This window comes from Purpureocillium lilacinum, assembly GCF_023168085.1.
Source record: "Purpureocillium lilacinum CBS 284.36 DNA, scaffold_6, whole genome shotgun sequence".
NCBI classification, from domain to species: domain Eukaryota; kingdom Fungi; phylum Ascomycota; class Sordariomycetes; order Hypocreales; family Ophiocordycipitaceae; genus Purpureocillium; species Purpureocillium lilacinum.
This window is the reverse complement of record NW_027072116.1, coordinates 806502-828548: the sequence shown is the minus strand read 5'-3', so window position 1 is coordinate 828548 and position 22047 is coordinate 806502. Positions and strand designations below refer to the sequence as shown.

At 55.8% G+C, this 22047-nt stretch overlaps 7 protein-coding genes across 7 annotated transcripts; 4 read left to right on the top strand and 3 right to left on the bottom strand.

Moving 5' to 3' along the window:
* Nucleotides 1–3233: 3233 nt before the first annotated feature.
* Nucleotides 3234–4403, top strand: PLICBS_008167 (transcription regulator gal80; the record flags this gene model as incomplete). The annotated part of the gene is made up of 2 exons (XM_018324342.2): nucleotides 3234–3831; nucleotides 3880–4403. The coding sequence occupies 2 exons, from the start codon at nucleotides 3234–3236 to the stop codon at nucleotides 4401–4403; spliced, it is 1122 nt and encodes a 373-aa protein (XP_018177521.2).
* Nucleotides 4404–8319: 3916 nt separating this feature from the next.
* PLICBS_008166 (Na+/Pi symporter) lies at nucleotides 8320–10234 on the top strand (the record flags this gene model as incomplete). Its single annotated transcript, XM_018324344.2, has 4 exons — nucleotides 8320–8392; nucleotides 8444–9767; nucleotides 9820–9974; nucleotides 10029–10234. 4 exons carry the CDS (start codon nucleotides 8320–8322, stop codon nucleotides 10232–10234), a joined length of 1758 nt encoding a protein of 585 aa, XP_018177523.2.
* A 404-nt stretch (nucleotides 10235–10638) lies between these two features.
* On the bottom strand, nucleotides 10639–11232 carry PLICBS_008165 (uncharacterized protein; the record flags this gene model as incomplete). Its single annotated transcript, XM_018324345.2, has 1 exon — nucleotides 10639–11232. One exon carries the CDS (start codon nucleotides 11230–11232, stop codon nucleotides 10639–10641), a length of 594 nt encoding a protein of 197 aa, XP_018177524.2.
* A 569-nt stretch (nucleotides 11233–11801) lies between these two features.
* On the top strand, nucleotides 11802–12569 carry PLICBS_008164 (uncharacterized protein; the record flags this gene model as incomplete). The annotated part of the gene is made up of 1 exon (XM_018324346.2): nucleotides 11802–12569. One exon carries the CDS (start codon nucleotides 11802–11804, stop codon nucleotides 12567–12569), a length of 768 nt encoding a protein of 255 aa, XP_018177525.1.
* Nucleotides 12570–14024: 1455 nt separating this feature from the next.
* On the bottom strand, nucleotides 14025–14780 carry PLICBS_008163 (uncharacterized protein; the record flags this gene model as incomplete). The annotated part of the gene is made up of 1 exon (XM_018324347.2): nucleotides 14025–14780. The coding sequence occupies one exon, from the start codon at nucleotides 14778–14780 to the stop codon at nucleotides 14025–14027; it is 756 nt and encodes a 251-aa protein (XP_018177526.2).
* Nucleotides 14781–15497: 717 nt separating this feature from the next.
* PLICBS_008162 (uncharacterized protein) lies at nucleotides 15498–16339 on the top strand (the record flags this gene model as incomplete). The annotated part of the gene is made up of 3 exons (XM_018324348.2): nucleotides 15498–15593; nucleotides 15657–16001; nucleotides 16079–16339. 3 exons carry the CDS (start codon nucleotides 15498–15500, stop codon nucleotides 16337–16339), a joined length of 702 nt encoding a protein of 233 aa, XP_018177527.2.
* A 214-nt stretch (nucleotides 16340–16553) lies between these two features.
* Nucleotides 16554–17093, bottom strand: PLICBS_008161 (uncharacterized protein; the record flags this gene model as incomplete). The annotated part of the gene is made up of 2 exons (XM_065601335.1): nucleotides 16554–16753; nucleotides 16829–17093. 2 exons carry the CDS (start codon nucleotides 17091–17093, stop codon nucleotides 16554–16556), a joined length of 465 nt encoding a protein of 154 aa, XP_065457407.1.
* Between the last annotated feature and the right edge of the window lie 4954 nt (nucleotides 17094–22047).

Genomic DNA, 22047 nt, shown 5'->3' with positions numbered 1-22047 from the left:
CACCCGCCAAGATCAACCGGGATGCATGCCACATTCCCAACAAACTTTAATCATATGATCACTGAAAATATGTCGGCTGAATCAGACCACGTTTCTTTCGTTCTCCAATGGATATCGTGTGACTTACACCGTGCGAGGCTTCGCTGTTGCAATCCCCGGGCCAAGGAGGAAACATTGCCGGTTTACCGCCTATTCTCATCGAGTCTAGTCGATACTTTCATCGAAGATGACCCGTCGTCTTGAACACTATATAATGCAGCCACTACCCCCCGTCTCATGTCAAGCATCAGTCTACATCGAAACTTCAGCATATACACTCACATATACGCCCTCTTTGGCCTAGCAGCACATCTGCAACAACCATGAAGCCCGCGGCTCTTTTGGTCACATATGGTGCCACTCTGGTACCCGCAGTACCTGCCCCGCAGAACGCAATGAACGCACCTTCGCAGAGACCGAAGAAGGTACTTGACACACGGACCAAACCGGATTCCCTGAGACTATGGCGCGAACCCGCTCCTTCGAAGGATGCCAACCCAGAAGAATATGCCAGGCTCTGTCGGGGGCCCAATCCCAAAGAGGAGCGGCACTTTAGGAAGTCTGAACAATGCGTCGGCACGCGAGAATGGTGTCGCAACGAATACTACTTGCACGTTCCGCCTCCGAACCAATGGTGGGATTGGTACTTGAGTCCCTACTTGTGCATGGAGAGTCGTGAGCCCGCGCCAGGGGCCTGACCGCAAGACACGACGTCTCGCGGGCGGTTGATCCAGCGAGTGGAGCGTCTTTTCATTGTTCGCTAAGGCTGGAAATGTCATTCAACGTTGCTACGAGATTCAGCGTGCCAGGCGCCTAGCGTCCGTGAAGAGCGCTGAACGGGGAAGATGCGGGACCAATACCGGGCCCGAATGCATTGGCAGTTCTTTGCTGGGGGTAGATGCTCAAAAAGTCTCAACAGCGATCAGTCCTTACCGCGTGCTCGAGTGTGCTTGAGAATTTCCGAGTTCAATGCGACGATCAGAAAGTGGCCGCCTCCCTTCGACCTGATTGTTTATTGCCGACTTCATAGACATCCGAGAGTTTCTCAGCATGGGCCAGAAGCTCTTGTATCATTTCTCACCCTGCTCCAACATGACCGCCATCCAGATCAAGGTCCCAAGCTCGTCAGCCCCTTCACACCACTCTGAAACCATGGCCATATCGAAGCACGAAGAGCTGTTTCCCTCGTGTTCAGGCCCCGTAACCGTCTCTTGTGAGGCTTTCAAAGCTCCAATGCATAAGGGATCACGACCTGACGTTGCTCGCCTGTATCGCGTCTTCCAGATCTGATCAGGAACAGGCTCCCATAAGTCTCTACTGCAGGGAAGCGGAACATAGAGGTAGCCATGACATCTTTCAAGACCTTCTGAGAGCACGCCAAATAGCATATCAATGCCATAGAGTACACATATTGTCCTGCAAGGAGTGTCAGCTTCTAGGTACCGCCCGGGTGTGATGTGAATGGCAAGCCATGGAGACATACCTCCTGGCGCTTTCTATGAAGATCCAATCACGTCTGTTTGAGGCTCGAGCACTCGAGAGGCTAGACGTGTAGTCGTGCAGGTCATGCAACTTTTGGCCAATAATCTTGTCATTTGTTGTCAGAGCGGTCATTCTAAATGCCCTGGACTGTTCGGCATACCCTGGTCGCTGTAACAATGCCAAGCTGGTTGGCTGCACCGACCTGCTGGAGATATTTTGCGCACAGCAAGATGTAAATCATGCAAGCCTGGAGCCCTTCCAGTAATTGGAAGCGGTCTGTAGATGACTGTCCGTTGTCAGCCTTGACTGATGACATGACGAAGAGCGGGACAAACCTCGCGCTGGAGTCTCTCTGCTTCTCTGTAGACGGTTTTGCAGATGAACTCATGATTTGACGGTGTCATGGTTTCGAACATCGAAACCACGGCGCGGCAGTTGGCCAACGCTGTTGGTAGGCATTGATGGCCACGGGCTCCGGTGCAGGGTTCTCCCGGCACACAGGAGGGAAAGATGAACGGCGGCAGATAATTGCCGAGCATCATGCCCGGGTATGACAGAAGTTGAGAAACCAAGACCTTGGATGTTAAGGACGAGAGACTCATGTCCCTAGCGGAGTAGTTGCGGGACGAAAAGGAAATGCTGCAGTGATCATCAGGGGCAGTGTATGGCAGTCTCGCCGGTGGACCGCTGCCGATGTTGCTTAGAAACGGTAAGCTAAAGGTCTTCTTCTCAATGGCCTGGATTGATGGCTGATAGCTTTGATCGTTTATCTGGCCAAGGTCATCGATATCGGACCAAGGCAGCCACTCAAAGATATCCTCGCTGGCTTCGGTGTCTCTGTCCAATCCATTCCCGTCCGACGATCCGCTCGTCACTCCAGTTTGAGCGTATTCGGTATCAACAGTCGTGCCGAGCCCGGAATGGATGTTCCCCACGTCAAATAGAGTAGACGTTTCATCATGTTGTGTTAAGGCGGGTGCCAAGGCCTGTGCCTTGTGCCGATTAGTCCGCAACCTTGCGAACGGATCGCCGTAGTCGCAGGACAGATGTCGCATTTGACACCTACTGCAGGGGCTGGTCCGCGAACAGCGGGCCTTGGCGACCCGACAGGCCTCACAAGACTTTCTCCGGGGGAGAGGCATACGAGTATGCTCGTAGGCGCGGAGTTAAGGGCGATAAGAGAACTGAACTGCTGGGGAGTAGATCCGGCTGCCTGACGAGGTAGCCTGGATTCAATGGGCCATTCGGATGTATGACGCGATCGCGTGCAGCTCGTGATTCTGATTCTTGATGAACTCCGGAGCCTGGGCGTTGTATGAATCGACGGAGTCGAGGGACAGGCAGAAACACCACCCCGTGGTTGTCGAGTCGCGGCAATTTGTCAGAAAACAGGTGGTATCTAACTCGAAACCACGTCTCTTTGTCAACGGCTGTGGCGCGGAGTTAAGATGGGTCCCGGAGTTCAGGTGGAGCCTTCGGTGTCCCGGAGCTCACGGCCAATGAAATCGCCAGGAGCCCCAATAGGTGTCGGAGGGACATGCGGTAAGAATGGTATCATCGGCCCGTGAGTTCAAGCCATCTTGATCCCAAGGCATTTATTATATTATGTCGAGATAAATATAAAACCGAACGAGCTTCTTGGAACTGGACATTCAAAACCATCAACCCCATTGTCTACCATTCCAACTCTATCACAATATACTCCCTTCAACATGGCCCCAATCCGAGTCGGAATTATTGGCCTGTCCTCGTCCAAGCATACTGGCCATGCTGGAACCTGGGCTGCATCCACCCATCTCCCTGCTCTGCAGAACTTGCCCGAGTATGAGGTCGTCGCACTTGCGAACTCGACTGTGGAGTCGGCGAAGAAATCTATCGCTGCTCACAATCTCCCGGCCACTACTAAGGCTTACGGAACCCCCGAAGACATTGCCAACGATCCCGACGTGGATCTCGTTGTCGTGTCTGTGCAGGTCCAAAAGCACTACCAGCTGGCCAAGCCTGCCCTCCTGGCCAAAAAGAAGGTCTTCGTGGAATGGCCGCTGGCCGTGACCATCGATGAGGTCGAGGAGCTCGCGCAGCTTGCTAAAGATATCAATCTGAAGACTGCTGTGGGATCACAGTCTCGAGCAGCCCCAGCTGTCCAAAAACTGAAGGAAATAGTTTCCAGTGGCCAGCTCGGAAGAATCATCAGCTCTACAGTTGTAGCTTCCTTGGGAAACATTCCCACGGAAGTCTGGCCCGAGGAATTGTCGTACTACCTTGAGGCGTCAAGCGGTGGCAACGAGTACACGATTGCCTTTGGGCATTGTAAGTTTTGACATTCCAAGGTCGTCGGTGCATTGCTAACTTCTCCAGTCTTCGACGCGTTCACCCACGTCTTGGGTGACCTCACCGACATGCAGGCAATTCTGAAGACTCAGTATAAGGCCACACAACTAGTCGGCCCCGACGGCCAACCTCTGAACAAAGAGTTCCGCAAGACAGCGCCAGACCACATTTTCGTGCAAGGAATCACTGAAGGCGGGGCTGTTGCATCAATTGCCTTCCGGAAACCCAAGAGTCCCGTTGACGACACCGACTTTCGCTGGATCATAACCGGGACTCAAGGTGAAGCTTCAATTGTAGGAAATGGATGGTGGCAGATGATGGACAAGGAGATGAATCTCCAGGTCAAGATTGGCACTGAGCCCACGCAGACGATCGACTTTGACTCGTACAGGGCCCCAGCTGCAGAGAAGGTGTCGCCGATGGCCGCGAATGTCGCCTCTCTGTATGACGCCTTTGCGAAGGGCGATACGACAAGATACGCCTCATTCGAGTCTGCGGCGAAGACGCATCGCTTCTTGGAAAGCATCAAGAAAGCTGCCATCATACAGTAGGCGTGGCTCATGGCAAAACCACTGGGGTCTACAGTGTATGAGAACGACCAACGTATACGATGCGACAGTTCTAATGACACCTTATTGCTCATCAATTGCGAGCCAAGGTCTCGTAACGGAAGCCTTGTGCCACGAATTGCCTTTCAGAAAGTCTTCCATACGAATTGACAGCTAGCTGCAAGTGATGTCGTTACCTGAAGTGACCCACAAAATCACTAGCAAGCCGACTGGCGAACGAAGCGGAACTTGGCCTCCTGACCGCCGTCTCTCCAATCCCGCCGACACCGGTCTGGCCGTGCTGACTACCTCGGTAATTCCCTATGGAACCGCATCACGAATTAACACGCCATAGGAAACCGGAAATCGCCTCCAGGCCATCAACCGATCTGTGAAAACTCAGTTGCTGAATTGCACCGGATTTCACTGGCTGTGAAGCGTCAGCGCACGCCCCTTTCCCCGCCGCGTAAGTTATGACTCCCGGGCGGATGGGCCGGCCACAGGGGGCTGATGGCATGAACGCCACCTAAATGTTAAACATGATTATAGCTGTGGATCAAATGAACCCGAGAAGAGCTCCGAGCTGGGACTTAACACACATGTTTCGTGCACAAAGAGTCTTTGCTAGCAGTGTCGAAGGGCGCTTCAAACCGCGCCCAACATGCCAGCTCCGCCATCTATGGACAACGGCGAACCGGCTATCAATGCCGGCAAAACTTCAAGGATCGTTCAAGACTAATGAAAGACCTATTAAAACAACTCTTACCGATTCGGCTACCTTCGAAGAAGACCAGCAAATTCACGGCTTGATCTCCTCTCTTCCTCTCGTTCGGTATCTCCGCTCAACCAGCCACTCGTCCATGATAGCTGCCGGGCAACCAAAATACACGGAACTCCACCTTCATAGCAAGATTCACCCGTCTGCCGTTTCTACGCATTTAGTCGGTGGCTCTCTCCTTGGTCAGAACAAACTGCCCATACGCCCGCAGCTCTTTGTGCGCGATGGTCCGACTGTTCGCATGATAGCAGCATGCTACATAGGCTCTCAATTGTGTGGCCACCCGGGTTACGTTCACGGCGGCTTGCCCTTCGTGTTGTTCGACGACCTGTTCGCGCGATGCGCATCGATGACGTTCAACAGTGGCGTGGGCATGACGGCCAACATGGACCTGCAATTCCGTAAGCCGTCGATTCCAGATCGCGTATACATTGTTCGTGCCGAGGCGATGAAGAGAGAAGGCCGCAAAGTATGGTTGAGCGGCTCGATGCGGTGCCTGGATTCATTTACAGCTGAGCAAACAGCTGCGAAGCCGGCTGCCACTGGGGACGGCCTATCAGTAGAAGAGGAACAGGGAAGCTTAGTTGTTGAGGCCAGCTCGCTGTTTGTGGAACCCAAATTCGCCTCCGTATGTTACCTTCTACGCACAACGACTATCATGACAATTATATGCTGACGATGCACTCAGGCAATGGTACCACTCTTCCAAAACGAGTAGGTGTTTCTGGCGCTGGATATGCTAGACAGATGTTGTTCTCGAGCTAGAGCGCAGTGACCATCTCTATATTACACGTAGAAGAAAGTGTTTTCGGTATTAGGTGTAGCTTCTTGCCGGCGATCACTGAATACGGACCGCGTCATGCTGCCTGTTGAGCAGACCCAGATCCTCGTTTCTTGCTGCCCCTTTTCGCTCGCCTCTCCTTTGCCCTGCAAAGATGACAAGGACCCTTCATGTGTCTCCTTATGGGTGTTCTCCTTGCCGAACCTTTGGAGCAATTCCCAATGACAGGATTGCTGGGGTTTCTCGCAATGGCCTCGCTACATGCTGCTGGTGTTTCCTGTTCGTACATCACGAACTGCCCACTGCATCGTGGACAAACTTCGACGTGGACATATTTGTAACACATTCTGGTGGTATCAGTAGCCGAAATAAACGACACCAAGGTGGAAAAGGGTCCTATGGCTGGGTTATGGCCAAGCACTTCGTTTAAGCTCTCCAGTTGGGGAACAGCAAGCTTCGGGGAAGCAATGCCGTTGAAGTAGGAGCGAGTTGAACGGGCACGGAATCACAACTCTCCCAGCGTTTTCACTGAATCACTGGTGCTTGAGTCAATCCCAAGCGCATAAGTACTGGTTCGGGTACTTCAAGGGTTGGAGACAGATGAATGGCGCAAGTGAGTTACTCTTTTCCATGGCCATCTTTGTTTGTCCAACATATTCCCGTGAGCTCTATGAGCAGAAATGTTGATGCACTACGCCAGTCCTTAAAAATAACTGCACACTATTTGGGATGGGACCAACAATTTGATAGCAAACAGAGTCCCGCCAAACGCAGTCGTCCTGGCATTCCTAGTGTAAGTGACTCTGGGTGTCCCCGAATCTTTTGAGAGCCGCATTTCCTTTCACGTGGCTATGTGCAGTTTAAGTCTTAGTGGTCGTGCAGGGTGGCCGGTGGAGAGCGCCGCTCGCCGGCATCGTACCAGTCTCTAGCCATGACCAGACATATCACACCATTGGCATGGGTTGCGCGAGAGGAAGACGGGGCTCTCACGCTCAGGTGCGGGTGGAATGTGGCAGCACGTGGGAATGGGAACTAACCCCAGTAAACGAAGACGTTGCGGTAGTCTGCAGGCGCTGGCAAGGTCAACGATGCGTAAGCATTTGCGTAAAAAAGCTGTCGTATTCCGCCATCTGCTAGATATACTGCCGTCGAAACCGTCGGCTATCTCGTGACCCCAAAGTCTGTTCTTCTTCTACGAGGCAGGCAGCGGTAATGCGAGTGTGCGTCGAATGATACTAGATCAGCGCCCAAACACAACGGCGACATGGGAGATGCCTAGCACAGCGCATCACGCACACGGCACACCGGCTCTATGCGGATAAAGAAACAAAGAAGCATGCGCCTCGGCTGCATTCGGGAGTCCACGGAGTACATGCCCACGTGCAGCACTCGACAGTCTCAAGCCCTCAAAGCTGCTTACACTTTCGGCTGATGAAGCTGGCGCCGCATGCGCGGACACTCGAATCTGGACACAACGCGACTTGGCAGCTGCGGCGCCATACAGGCATCGCAATTGACGACAGCGAAGAGGCTCTCTGAATGCCGCCCACGTGGGGGGTGCCGGGACTTTATTGGAGCGCGCTCGACATCTTGGCAGTTGGGAACTATCGCAGCCACGTTTGGCCCCACCCCTTGGCAGGCAGAGGGTCGCGACGACACGACTTACACGAGCGTGTTGCCGTGCTGCAGTACTTCGGTTTCATTTTATGTGATTGAGTGTGGCTAGAACCCATGGGAACGAGGTTTGTAAGGTGAGAAGCGCGCCTCAATATAGTTCCCTCACCTGAATTGACGGCCAAGTCGTGTAAGAACGTCGCTCCAACTACCATGCGGTCAAGACAACACAGCAGAGTATCACGAGCAGTGGGAGTGCAAACCCTGGCTAAAACACGGCATACAACACCCATTCGGCCTTTCTCCCAGCAGATTGCAGCATCCAGTCAGTTTGAAGAAACAGGCAGACAGCGTCTTGGCCGTCCTTCGACGCAGTCTTGGCCGAGAGCCTCACGCTCAATCACAGCCTCCAGCCAGAGCATGACCACGGCTAGTCGCGTGTCCAAGACTTTCACCCCTGTATACCATGCAAAGAAGCGTAAAAGTAAGCTCATTGCCAAGCGTGGTGTGGCGCTTTCGCCCCGGCGCCATAATCGGAAACCGACACCGAGGATGCCCTGGACGGATGTGGGTATGCCAGTGTGCAGAACCGTTGCGAGCCTGCTGAGCACGAGGAAGATTGACAGAAAAATTACTCCTTGTCAGGGATATAAGTGTAGCCAGCTGCGCGGCTGCGAAAGCACCCTGTGCAGCAAGGCTTTCAACGAACACCTCTTTCCCGAAAATTCGACACTGAATCTTCGAAGATGGTTCTTCACCAGTTCGACTACATTTTTGCCATTGGCACCATCTTTGCGTTCCTCGACGCATGGAACATTGGTCCGACGCCACCCTCTTGAAGCTGTAATGTCGAAGGCTGACCCCTAACAGGTGCCAATGATGTCGCCAACTCGTGGACGACGTCCGTCTCGTCGCGGTCCATCTCCTACATCCAGGCTATGGTGCTCGGCTCCATCCTCGAGTTTGCCGGCGCAGTCGGTGTCGGCGCCCGCGTGGCAGATACTATCCGTACGAAGGTCGTTGATGTTGACCAGTTCGAGGAAAACCCAGCCCTGCTCATGGTCGGCATGATGTGCGCCATCCTGGGCTCGTCCCTGTGGCTCACGTTCTGCACCAAAGTCGGCCTCACCGTTTCGACGACACACTCCATCATGGGCGGTGTTATCGGCATGGGCGTCGCTCTGGTCGGTGTCAACGGCATCACCTGGGCCGACTTCAGCAAGGGCGACATCAGCTCCGGAGTCGTGTCTGTCTTCCTGGCCTGGATTATTGCGCCTGGTTTGTCCGCGGCGTTTGCCATCATCATCTTCCTCGTCACCAAGTATGCGGTCCTGCTACGAAGCAAGCCTGTGCTGCGCGGTCTGATGCTCGTTCCCGTGTACTTTGGCATCACCGCCGCGCTTCTCGTCATGCTTATCGTCTGGAAGGGTGGCTCCATCAACGTCAACTGGATGACCAACGCGCAAATCGCTGGCATCGTCGTCGGCGCCGGCGCCGCTTGGGCAATCCTCGTTGCCATCTTCCTCGTCCCGTGGCTGTACCGCATCGTCGTCAAGGACGACTGGCAGCTCCGCTGGTACCACATTGCCCTCGGCCCGCTGCTGCTTCGCCGCCCGGAACCTCCGATCCAGCCTGAGGGCGCCAAGGGCGGCATCCGCGACTTCTATGAGGGCCACCTGACCAAGGAGCAGATGGAAGAGCTACTCACGGCCGAGAGAGTCCGCGATGAGGAAAACACAGCCAACGAAGCCAAGACTGCTTCGGATGCCGTGTCGGACAATGTTCGTTCGGACAACGATCAGCCGGAGGGTGCCAATGCTCCCGAGGACAACTTCCCGCAGGAGAAGAAGATTGTCGGGCCTAAGCCCGAGGGCCCCTGGTACAACAGCGCGGTGCTCTTCTGGTACTTCAAGTGGCTCTTCCTGCGCGGCGTGGACCAGGACATTGTCAACCTGCAGCACAAGAGGACGTTCCTCTCTGGCGACTTGGCAGCCATTCACTCACACGTGCCGCACTACGACAACAAGGCCGAGTATCTGTACACATTCGTCCAGATCATGACGGCGTGCACTGCTTCTTTCACTCACGGAGCTAATGATGTTGCGAACGCAATTGCCCCCTATGCGACGATTTACCAGATCTGGCAGTCCGGCGCCCTCAAGGGTAGCAAGTCTGAAGTGCCCATCTGGATCCTGTAAGTATCGCCTCTCGTGGTTTCCTTGAGACCAAGGACTGACAAGATAAAGGTGCTTTGGCGGTGCCGGTATTGCTCTCGGCATCTGGACCTACGGCTACAACATCATGAAGGTGCTGGGCAACAGGCTCACGCTGCACTCTCCCTCTCGCGGTTTCGCCATGGAACTCGGCGCAGCCTGCACCATCATCCTGGCCACTCGCCTCAGTAAGTGCCGCGACTCTCCTGGCACCGTGGACCGCGGCTGACTCACGTATACAGAACTCCCCGTGTCGACTACGCAGTGCATTGCTGGCGCGACGGTCGGCGTGGGACTTTGCTCCGGCACGTGGAGGTCGATCAACTGGCGCGTCGTTACGTGGATCTACATGGGATGGATCGTGACTCTTCCCGTCGCTGCCCTCATCTCGGGCTGCATCTGCGGCATCATCATCAACGCGCCTCGTTGGGGGTACAAGGGCTACTAGTAGTACGAGACACATGGCACCGATGGTGTCTACGGACAACGAAAGGAGAGTTACTTGGGAACATTCATTGTCGCCAGGTTGTTATCATCATCATAGAGCGATTGCGCAGCTACGATGCTTGCCATTAGCACTCATTAGTTAGACACCGAACAAGATTGCCAGTCACTCAGCCATTGTCGCCGTTGCAAACAGATGCAGGGACAGGCATTTGTTTCCCGGCGCGACAGTGGGAAAATGAATGACCTTTGTTGGCGGTGCATGGGCGTGTTTCACGACAGCAATGTCAGTGTCACAATAGTAGACGTCAAAGTCAGCGGTAACGCGAATGTCGCGAGACAAATCTCTGCTCGTGTACTTCGTAACTCATCCAATCTGAACGCCAGTGATGCCCATCTAATTCTGCCTTATGCAAGCGCTTTTACCAAAATCTCATCCGTCTGTATATCGCCGCCAACGTCAAAGTCGTGTTTCCCAACCTTTTTGAAGCCCAGCTTGGAGTACACCGCCTGTGCCTTGTGGTTCTCTTCCCAGACGCCCAGCCACATGTTGATGAATCCCATATCCCGAGCGATGCGCTCGGCCTCCTGCATCAGCACCTTCCCGACGCCCTTGCCGTGGAATGCCGAGTCGACGTACAGGCGCTGCAGCTCAATCACAGCCGGCAGGTCCTCGACGCAGGGTTCCGTCGACCCCTGCGTCAGTTGCGCAAAGCCAACCACCCGCGCGCTCTCCGTCGCGTCGCCTGGGGCCGTGGCGACGATGATGGTCTTGTTCGGATCGGCAAATTCGGCGGCGATGGCCGCTTGTGAGTATGCTTCATCCAGGTAATTCTGCAGCTGCTGCTCTGTGACGGAGTGGCCGAACGTGGCGGAGAAGACGCGCGATCCGATGTCTGCGATGGCGGCGAGATCGCCGGAGGCAGCCCGACGTATCTTGAACGCGGTCTTGGTAACCATTGCACCGCCTGGTGTCGGTGCGTCATGTATTTGTGAGCCCATGGTGAAGTGATGTGTTTGCTGATGCCAGCGTCGGGCGCCTGGAATTGACGACTTTTAAACAGCCTTATCAGTGATCACAGGCTATGGCGACGCGCTTTAGACTTCTCGAATTTTCGACCCAGATGCCCTGAAACGGCAAGGCGGGATCTGGCGGTTGTCAATAGGCGCGCCCTGTGGCTCGATCAGATCAGTGCTGCTGGGGAAGATTGACGCACGCTGCCTCACCGATGCCGGAGCCGGATGGTGCCGACTGGAGAAGGGAAAGTTGCAAACCGCCCGGATTTAATTGGTTGTCCCTGGCTTTGGCGATGGGCAGTCAGTGAATTATTCTGGGTCAGCCTGTTTAGAAAGGGCGTCACTCCGTGAGTGTGAGACTATTAGCGGCTAATTGATTCACTTAGTGCGGGTGTGCAGTTGCGGAGGTTGACTCTGTTCGCCTCTCTTGACTCAACACCTCCATCATGATAAGATCGACATCTCGAGCGTCACACAGCTCGCTCGGTCTTTTGCTTTCATAAAATTGTTCCGAAAGAGTTCATAGACACCGCGCAGCAGGAATAGCCTCCAAGATGTATCTCCGCGGTGTCCACGCCGACGCAACCATCCCGATGCTGCGGCAGCTCATTCGGGACAACCCCCTCGGCATCCTCACCACCGCCATCCGCTCCAAGTCATACCCGACGATACAGTCCAGCCACATCCCCTTCATCCTGGACGTGAAGGACGACGCCGACGAGTCCGAGCTCGGCGTCCTGCGCGGCCACCTCGCCCGCCAAAACCCCCAAAGCAAGGCCATGATGGACGCCGCCGCACAGGAGCCGTCCGCGCAGAACGTCCTCGAGGACGAGGTCATGGTGCTCTTCAGCGCCGCCGCGCACCACTACGTCACGCCCAAGTTCTATACTGAGACGAAACCCAGCACGGGCAAGGTGGTGCCCACCTGGAACTATGCGGCCGCACAGGCGTACGGCAAGGCGAGGATTTTTTACGACTCAAAGGCCGACGAGACGGGCGCCTTCCTTTCCCAGCAAATACACGACCTGTCAAAGCACGCTGAGACCTCGGTCATGGGGTACACCGGCGCAGGGGATAGGCCGGGTCCGTGGAGCGTGTCTGACGCGCCCGAGCCCTACATCAAGCTGCTGCAGAAGAACATCATCGGCATCGAGATCACGATTGAGCGGCTCGAGGGCAAGTTCAAGATGAGCCAGGAGATGCAGCGGGGAGACCGTGACGGCGTGATCCAGGGCTTTGAGAATCTCGGCTCTGAGGTCGGGTCGCAGATGGCTGACCTTGTGCGCGAGCGTGCCGAACTCAAGGAGGCACGGAAAGGCTAGACGCGGCTTTCCATCACCCGCGCACCTCAGTGCGCGCCTGCAGTGCCACGTTGTCCAGCTGCAAAACTGTGTACCTGTTTCACGTCACAGCGCTTTGACGCCTCTCCCTTTTGGAAAGCGAGCACGTGAGGCGGCGTAGAGCCAGCCGGCGGCTTCTTCTGATGCTTGAAGGAATTGATCCCGTTTGACGTGGTTTTGAGTTGTGGGCGCTCATGCGCTCTACGTTGCCCGTGCGCATCGCTCTCACGCCGCGATTGCTCGCTCATCTTCTGGAGGATCAAGTACGAGAATTGTCTCGGGTGAAGAGCATGGTAGCCAACGACATCAAATCAAGGCCGACTCGCGTAGCCTTGGGTATTCTGCCTGCTGTGGTAGACTTGGGAATTTCTTTTCTCTCCTGAAAGAATCTCACTGTTGGTGCCCAGGTACATGTATTTTAATCGGTGCCATGCTGCATCTCTGACCTGCGATACCTGAATGACTAAAGAGAACTTTGGCCAGCACGTACATCGCAAAGTCTTAGTCACACAGAACCTAGAAATGTAGAGAGTGGTGAAGCTGTCAAAACATGAATTGCCATTCCGTTTCAAGGCTCTTAAATGTGTCCCTCAACAGGTTATAAAAGGCACCGTTCATCCCAAGAGCCTTTCATCGCAGCTCGACCTCACCCTCGTACAGCCTTCAACACCACGTGGATCCCAAGATGCAGCCTCATCACTCTCTCATCATCGTTGGCCTTCTCAGCCTTCGAGCTGTGGCTCTCCCAAGCGATATCCTCGCACGCACTCCCATAACAAGCCCTCACTACATGCTGTACTGCAGCAACACGGCAGACACGCCCCAGTGCCAGCCACCCAACGCCTACTGCAGCGATGACGGCTGCTATACAGTGAGCAAAGCACTCGAGGCCGAATGGGGCCAGAAGTGCAGCTCAATGTGCTGGTGCATCCCGAAATAAACGAGGTGAGCCGTGTGCGTGTCCGGGGCGCGTTTAGCGACCCGCCGCTTGCGAAATAACGGCTAAAATGTCAAGAAGGGATTATCGAGAAAACCTTAGAGTCAAACCCGGAACTCGGCTATGGGATTCATGAAAGGAAGAGAATCCCGGACGTCCGGCGGTCCTCGTTTCTTCGGGTTGCTTGTCGCGGATGGGGCGTTACACCGGAAATGGGCAGTTGACGCGGGTATTTCAATTATTCGTTTGGCATATGAATGAGTGAGATATAGAAATGGGCGGTCGGATCATGGTAGGGAAAAGTATCTTTGTTTCAATATTGTCGGAGTAGGATTGTAAACAAAACTACTTTGCTTTATGCTGCTTTCTGTACAACATATCGCTGGCGGCCTTGAGTGATATGAACGAGTGCTGGACGGCGCGTTACACGAATCCGTCAAGCAAGATATTGTTTCGAGTGGTACTTATGTATGTACGAAGTACAGGAAAGCGCATCACATCTAGCACAACCCACTACCGCTGTTGCAGTTCTGGTCGCAGTCGTACTCGCCATCCAAGTCCCGGTCGGCGCCATACATGTCGTAGCCCTGGAACCAGCCATTGAGCGTCTCGTGGAGGTAGTTGAGATTCTGTGGCACGCCGTGCGCCTTTCCCTCGTCTGAACAAGGGTACCCCTCAGTCAGGCCCTTCCCACCGTTGAGCCCCGTCCCATCACTCGCCGTGAACCACCCGTTGTAGGAGCCCAACGCATGCACGGCATTGCCCCCCGCACCATCCAATGCCTGCCGCAGCACGTGGGCGCCGCAGTCAGTATTATCCTCGATCGGGTACTGGCAGCTGTCCTTGCCGTTCTGGCAGTTCCCCGGGTCGCACTGCATCAGGCCCGGCGTGGGGCCCCCCTCGTCGGCGTTGCACGACGATTCCTGCATGGCCAGGAACGCGAGGATGGCCGGGTCGATGTTGTACTTGGCGCCGGAGCCGCGGAAGTACTGGTCGTACTTTTGGCACGGCTTGCCCACGCCGTTGTAGTACTCGTCGAGGGATATGTGCGACAGCTTGTTGATGTCGAGGAAGGGCGGCTCCCAGCCGGAGCCCTTGAGGCCGGTGTTGAGCCACTGCTCGGAGCCGTTGGGCCCGCAGGCGCCACTGCCGCCGCGGGTCGGCTCGCATGCACCCTGAGCGTCGGGGTTGACGTCGGCGGCACTCAGGCCTACCGCGAGCAGGATGTTGGTAGCGACTAAAGTAGGGCGGTGCATCGTGACTGGGAGCGTACAGTTGATCGTAGAGTCCTTCAACATACGAGACTGTGGGAGTACTCAATGCCCTTCAACCAAGCCATAATGCGCATCTTTATACGCTGGTCGCGAGAGACCGTTCAATTGCACCCATCCTTTGGTCGTGAACCTTCGTCATACCCGTCCGAACAATGCAACTCTCACGGCATCTAGCCGCTCATCTGATAGGAGGACTTATTCCCCCCAGCGTAGAAGCGCCGCTGAAGAAAGTCGGTCCGAATCCTTCCTGCCACGGAGCGTCACTTAGTGTCGTTTCATGGCCTCTCGTCGCCCACGCCGCCGGCAAAGCCAGGCACAACCCGGAGTGCCGATCGCTTCCATGGCGCTAGATCCTACGGGACTTGACGCGCCACGCGGGTATTCCAACGGCTGCTTGTATGCCCGAACGAGGAACAGCCCCGGGTCGGGGCGTCCGGGGTCCCCCGCAACGCAGTCGCTGAGCTACCTGGCATTTGGGTTTCAGATCGCAGCAAGTCGGTGATTGAAGGATGGATCACAATTTATGTTGCAACGCGCACGGCAAAGCCCGGCCCGGCGCAGACATGCGAAGAAGGTCATAAATGGGACGGAGAGTGCCCTGTCCAGACGACTACGTGATCTCCATTTTGAGTGCTTACATCTAACGCCATTGCCGAGACGTAAGCTTGCGATAAACCGTTTCGTCCACAACTGCCCAGCATGATTGCCCGCATTTCCACAGTATTAGCGCTAGGCGCTGTTGCCACAGCCTACGAGCTGCCCGCCAACCTCAAGGCCATTTACGACCAGCACAAGGTGCGGCGCAAACGTTGACTTCACAGCGTCCTCTTGGCCTTGGCTAACCCGCGATTATCGCAGTCGGGTGGATGCTCCAACAGCCTCTCTGGCACGTTCAGTGGCGGCGCTGTCTACTGCGGCGACCTGGCCAACGCCGTGTTCCTCAAGGGTAACAATGAGTACGACAACCTCGACATCGACTGCGACGGCGCCAACAACTCCGCCGGTGACTGCGCCAACGACCCTTCTGGACAAGGCCAGACGTCATTTGTCGACACCGTCAAGAACTACGGTATCTCGGATCTGGACGCCAATCTCCATCCGTACGTCGTCTTCGGCAACGAGGGTGCCAGCCCGTCCTTCAACCCCCAGGACCATGGCATCAAGCCTCTAAGTGTGATGGCTGTCGTTTGCAATAACCAAGTTGTGAGTCCCTCGCCAATCCCGCAATCCACCAGACGTGTCTGGCTGTTCCTGAGCTAACGCAATGGGCCACATCATAGTTCTACGGTGTCTGGGGAGACACCAACGGATTCACCTCCACTGGCGAAGCGTCTCTTGCACTGGGCAAGCTGTGCTTCCCTAACGGTGGGCTCACCGGCGACAACGGTCACGACGAAAAAGACGTACTGTACATCGGCTTTAGCGGCGATCGCGCGGTGCCCGGCAAGGACGGCGCGGCATGGGCCGCCGGGAGCACGAACGAGTTTGAGGGTAGCATCAAGGGCCTGGGTGACGAGCTTGTCGCGAGCCTGGTCGCATAACTCAATTTACAAATCGCTTCATTCAAAGAAATAACGGCTCAAACTTTTGAGCAACTAATTGACGTGTAATCGTACAGGATTCATTTGCCCGATTGCCCTAGAAGACAATCAACAACAGACATCAATACCGCAGCATCTCAGTTCCCACAAAGGTATGGAATCATCGATCCCTTATTGGCCGTCTTCTGCGACTAGCCTCCGAGGCATCACATCATTACAAGGTGGTAGGGACGTAGCCTCCCTTGTCGTCCTTGCCCTGTCGCTCCGCCCTGTTGACGCCCTCCTTGGAAGCCATGTCGCCGATCGGTTGCAGGAGGCCACCCTGTCCGACCTGTCCCGCGACGAGGTTGTTGACGCCGTCCTGCAGCTTGTCGACCTGCTCGACGCCGGTAACCTTGGACTTGTCGAGTGTGTCTGTTGCCCCTCAACGTCAGCCAACATACTTTTCACACGGGGCTGTTCTTCACTCCTCCAGGGGGATAAACGCACCTTTGGTGGCGTAGCTCGCTTTGTTATCCTTGGTGAACCACTTGAGGAAGTGGTCCTCGATCCACGGCATCCAGTTCTCGTACTGCTCGTTGTACTTTTCCCGCGCCCACTCCATGTACGTCTTCTTCTGGTCCTCCTCGGACATCTCGCCGAAGCCCAGGGGAGGCTTGAAGTCCTTGACCCACTCGGTCCAGGTCTGCGTCTTCTCCTGCTCCGACAGCTGGTCGAAGGGGGTCTTGGTCTGCGCCTGCTTGTTCTCGGCCATGGTTGCGAGTGTACGTGTTTTTGGGGGGCTTGTTTGGTGATGACGATTCTGTGCTATTGCTGTTAATTACCGACCGACTTATTGAGGCCGCTGGACACTGCTGGGTTTCGAGCTGTCCTAGCTTTGACGGTAAGAACAGGTCAGAACTCACATGACGTAGCGGTGATGATTTCGTCAATTAGGCGTGGACGACTTTACCGTCGGTTTAAACAAATTCGACAGCATCTTCCTTCTTATATCGCCTGCACACTTCCCGGTGAGCCATTGATGTCAACAGGTGTAGATTTCAGGTTTCGAGATGGTGGCGTTACGTCATGTGGGTGATCGCCACCGCCCATGATTGGCAGCTGTCATCAACTGTCAAACAAGGAACCGTCCCACTCAGCCTCAATGATTGCCGCTAAAAGGGCGACCCTTTATTATCCGCAGACAATCCAGTCAAAAGACGCCATGGTCCACGTTGTGGCTCTGACGATGGGCGCCTTGTCTTGTTTGCCAGTGAAGAAGTTCGTGGGTTCTCATTCGATCGGTTGTCGCGCCGCTGCCGATAGATTAGTGCTGCCGACGTTGATCCGCATTATGTCACAACTGGTGCAAGTCCATTGCAGTCGTCTCACTGCGCCAAGATAAGGTATCCAAGCTGATACGTACCCACTACCTGCTGGGTATACTCGATGCTCGTACACGATGCTCGACGCGACGGAAACGTGCAGTTGACCAGAGCTGGAAAGCACCGGGCCCCTGATTGGCCAGTGTCCGCTCTCGCGTCCAGATCAGGCAACACAACCTGCCTAGCAACGTTGCGCAGAGTCAAAGACTGATCCTCAAGATGATAGCAAGGAGACGGCTGCGGCCTCACATCGCTGCCGCCGGAAGCGTTCTTTGCCGGACATATAGCCTGGGCGAGCGACCGAGATTCCACGGCTACGGCCACACTCTGGACAATAGAATGTAAGAAGCCTGCGCTGTGACCGAGTGGATGGCTATCAATGGGTGTGTATGGCCGTCAATAAGCATAGGAATGTAGAGCGAATCGTTCTGGGATGATGATTATGATGTCGAAGTACTGTTCATAGAGAGGTCTTTACGGCGCCCTATGGCGCCGCGACAATGAAAAACACTCGGCCTTCAATTTTGAGCTCAATGTAAGCTGCCACGTATGAGGACAGTGTCTTCGCAAGCAGAGTAGTCTCGATAGTTTTCAGCCCGCGGAGTAGTTTATCCGGACGCGTCCTCGGGAACAGAGTGGCGAGTGTCAGTGGACTGTGTTGGCACAACATGTACCATGGAACAATCCGCCAGCCGACACTTGAAAAGCACTGTCGGAATCACAAGCAACTACACTTCAACTTAGAGCCAGCCCCTTCGTAACCGAGTATCGAGGATGTCAAGCCGAGCTTACCGGCGCTCCAACGTACTATGCCCGACTGCACACCCAGTAACCACCGCAACCCTGATGGTCCTGTGAAAGCTTTGGAGGCCCTCATGGGCCAAGCGGCGTTTCGTGAATGTACAACCGGTGTTGTTACGGGCTTAATATTTTCAGGGGCTCAGCTTCCGTCACAATTTGCATTACCACTGGCAGTGTGATGACCCGATCTCCAATCTCTCCAAAACAACAACCAATAATAAGACATGTGGCGGCCAGGCACAGCAATATTTCGGACCTGGATCAGCGCTCTGCATGCTTTAAACTCTTCCTCGGGGCGGTGTCCCTGCACCATGGCCACCGAAAAGCTCCGATGGGATTCAAGGGAGATGAGATCTGGGCCTCAGCCCCTGCGATGATTTGGAAGCTTCACGTGCTGAGGTCCAGGGCAGTGAAGCGAGGTCTGACAACTGTCACAACTCATTGGCGACCTTGGAACCGCATCATAGGCTAGAGCCTTGTTATCTCCTTGAAATTCCGTCAAGTGGAAGATTGTACCGGGTCTGATGCTCAGACGAGGGGCTGAAGTGTGCGGCCGACGGGCGACACTTGACGCCGAGATCTCCAAGGGTCGGCCGTCTACACCCGCGAACACTCCATGGGCAAATACGAGTACGAAGCTTGACCTGGTATTGCGCCGGATCACCAGATCTTGGCATGAACCCCGCAAAACAGCAGAGGGTTCACGACTGAGGCTACACCTACACAGAGAGCAGACGTCTCCGCACATCGTTCTGGACTCTCTGAGATGGTGGTCGCAGCACAGCCTCGGGAAGGTGAAGCGAGTAGGGCTGGTGAAGCTTGTGACTGTGAGGAGTCCATGCGTGCGGGGAGTCGGGGAGTTGAAATCCGCGAGCGAGTCACCGTCGATCCCGCGTCACCACCAGCCGACAACCACGGCGCTCAGGAACCGGCGGGATCAAGATGATGCGCCGGCCGGCCGCACATCGCGGTGATTGCCGAATGCCGCTCGATTGCCTGGGTTGTCGCTCACCCCGACTGAAATTCTTTCAATGATTGTTTCCGAGTAAGGCACGCGGACAGGCAATGAGCGGAGGGGTGACAGAGGGGCTGACCACAAAACTGGCTGTATGGGATTTGCTTTTGTCTTTTTGCCAGGGTCGAGGCCTCGCACGGCGGTAATCGTCCGTGATCGGATGATTCTGCGCCCTGAGATCCAGCTGTCGCCTTGGCCTCGGAGCTAAACCAGGGCAAGCTTGGGCGGGCTGGGGTGAACGTGCGGCAAGGGCATTGTCATAGCGCGCCGAGACTTGCGATCAGACATCACGGCTGAGGTTAACTCGCAGAGAGGCAACAGATTATCCACAGATGACGGTTCGTACCCGTATCGCTAGAGAGTTAGCGCTCCTGGACAGGAATGTGCCCTCGGCGAGACGGAGATGGCGAGATGCGGCGCAGGCGACCACGCAGCATCGGGCGCTGCTGGCGCGGGGTAAGGGCATCGGTCAGGCCCAGGCAAGATATTCATTCAGCCAGCCGGGAGCGAGAGGATTGAGACTCGTCAAGAATCGGCGCAGGCAGCGGAGGCGGGGAGCGAGTTGCGGCCCAAAGTGCCGGGCTGTGCGGATGTTTGCCGTAGGTTGCGGGTTGCAGCCGAGCAAGGAAACATGTACAAAACGGGACAATGCTCCGTCCGGGGAGCCGCAAGCCTCGCATCGGCTGCCGCAGTCGACTAATGGGCCTGGGTGCTTAATCTGACTGTTCTCCGCGACGAGGACGGCGGGGTGGGTTCGGGTTCGGGTTTGGGGGCTGGCGCTTGGGGCTGGCGGGATCGCAACGGCGCAGTAGGAATCGCGGTGGCTGCCGATGCGTACAGCCTGCCCTACCCAGCGCACGTTATCCGCGCGGTCGGTAGCGACTAAGCGGCATCGAAATGAGAGGCAGAGTGCGATGGAAAAAAAGAGAGAGAGGTGATGGAGCGACTCCAGATGGGATGTGAGTCGATGCCATGTCATCCGGCCGCTCTTTCCTCAGGCGACAGGCACTTGACAGCTGCGCCTCAGGCACACTCAGGCACAGGAACAGGCACCGCAAACTGAAGCCCATTCGTGTTTCCCCCACCACCACCATCATCACCATCACCATCACCATCCTTCGTCCACTGGTTTCTCTCCGTCGCTCACCAGCCCGCAAGCCGGCCGCCGTTGTCACAACGCAGGTCGGGTCACACGATGCGCCGTTGACCTCTTGCTTCAGTTCATGCCCTGCAACGTCCGGACGTCCGGCCACTCGCATCGCTCCAAGCCTCCGGATGAGCGCGCAATCGGCGCCCTCCTTCGGCCTCAACCGCAACCCTCGCAGTTGCAGGCAGCCGGATGCCTGCCACGCAGCACAGACGTGCCCTCCCATGCGAACGCGCGCCCATGCATGCATGCATGTCATCGTCATCGTCACCGCCTCTCCCACCACCCCCGGCCGCCCGCCTTGGACCCCTGCGACCCGCCCGATAGAGCCCCAAAAAGGCCCAGGCCAAGTGCCAAAGAGGGAAGGCTTTCGTCGCTCCACACCATCAGCCCTTACGAATACCGGCCTTGCAGTTCCCCCGCCTTGCCTCGCAGCCATCAACCTCGGCTTCGACTTGCAGACGACACCGTCAAATCGTGCTCGCGCACCCGTTTTTGCGCTGCCAAGCCAGCCTTGACTATCATGTGTTATTCGTTCCATCTCCGTGGCTCGTCTCCAAGCACCGCTCTAGCCATGCACCCCGCAAACCACTCCGCCTCCTTCGCGGGGAACCGTGCCATACGGGTTTATGGTTTCCCATGCTAACAAGGGAAGCCTGCCTGTCCATGTTCGACGTCGACGCGGAGCCTGACGTCCAGTGAGACATGCCCGGCACTCTCTCGTCGGCCCGGAGACACTCACGGCGGCCACATACCGATCCCACGCGGCCAAGCATGATTCTCTAGCTCCGACTGCCCTCCGCCGGCGAGTCCGTACTAGCTGTCTTGGCCTTACCAAAGCCCATTATGGGTCACTCCCCATTCCGTTGCAGTCCCACTACTTCGTACAGACCGGCGATCCTCCATCCTACCGTGCACATGGCGGGGCGGGTTCCGATGGAGAATGGTGTGGGGTGTTCCTGGGCGTTACCGACCTAGACACCACGATGTCCTCAATGGGTTGCGACATGTCCATCCGCCCGGGCCAACAAAGATGGGGGCAGGGAAGGTGCACATCCAAGATTTGCGGCCCGTCCTACTGGACTGTCCATTGACACCCCACACTCTGCCGGAACACCTGCCCGCGTCCAAGGTCGCTCTTTACTGTAATCTTATATATAGGCACGTTCCAACCCATTGGCACTCGCGATCTTGGCTCGCGTTTTGCGAACCAACGAGACCAAGATCAAGGGCCGTCCATCTCTACGCCTGGAGTGTTTGCTCTTAGCAACTTTTGCTCGGGCTTCTTCGTCTGGCTGTGTTTCTTCAGTCCTGCTGGTCTTGACCGACCTCTGCAAGCCAACAAGCGCAAGAACAAGGGTTGGCCAACCTCTTGAACAAA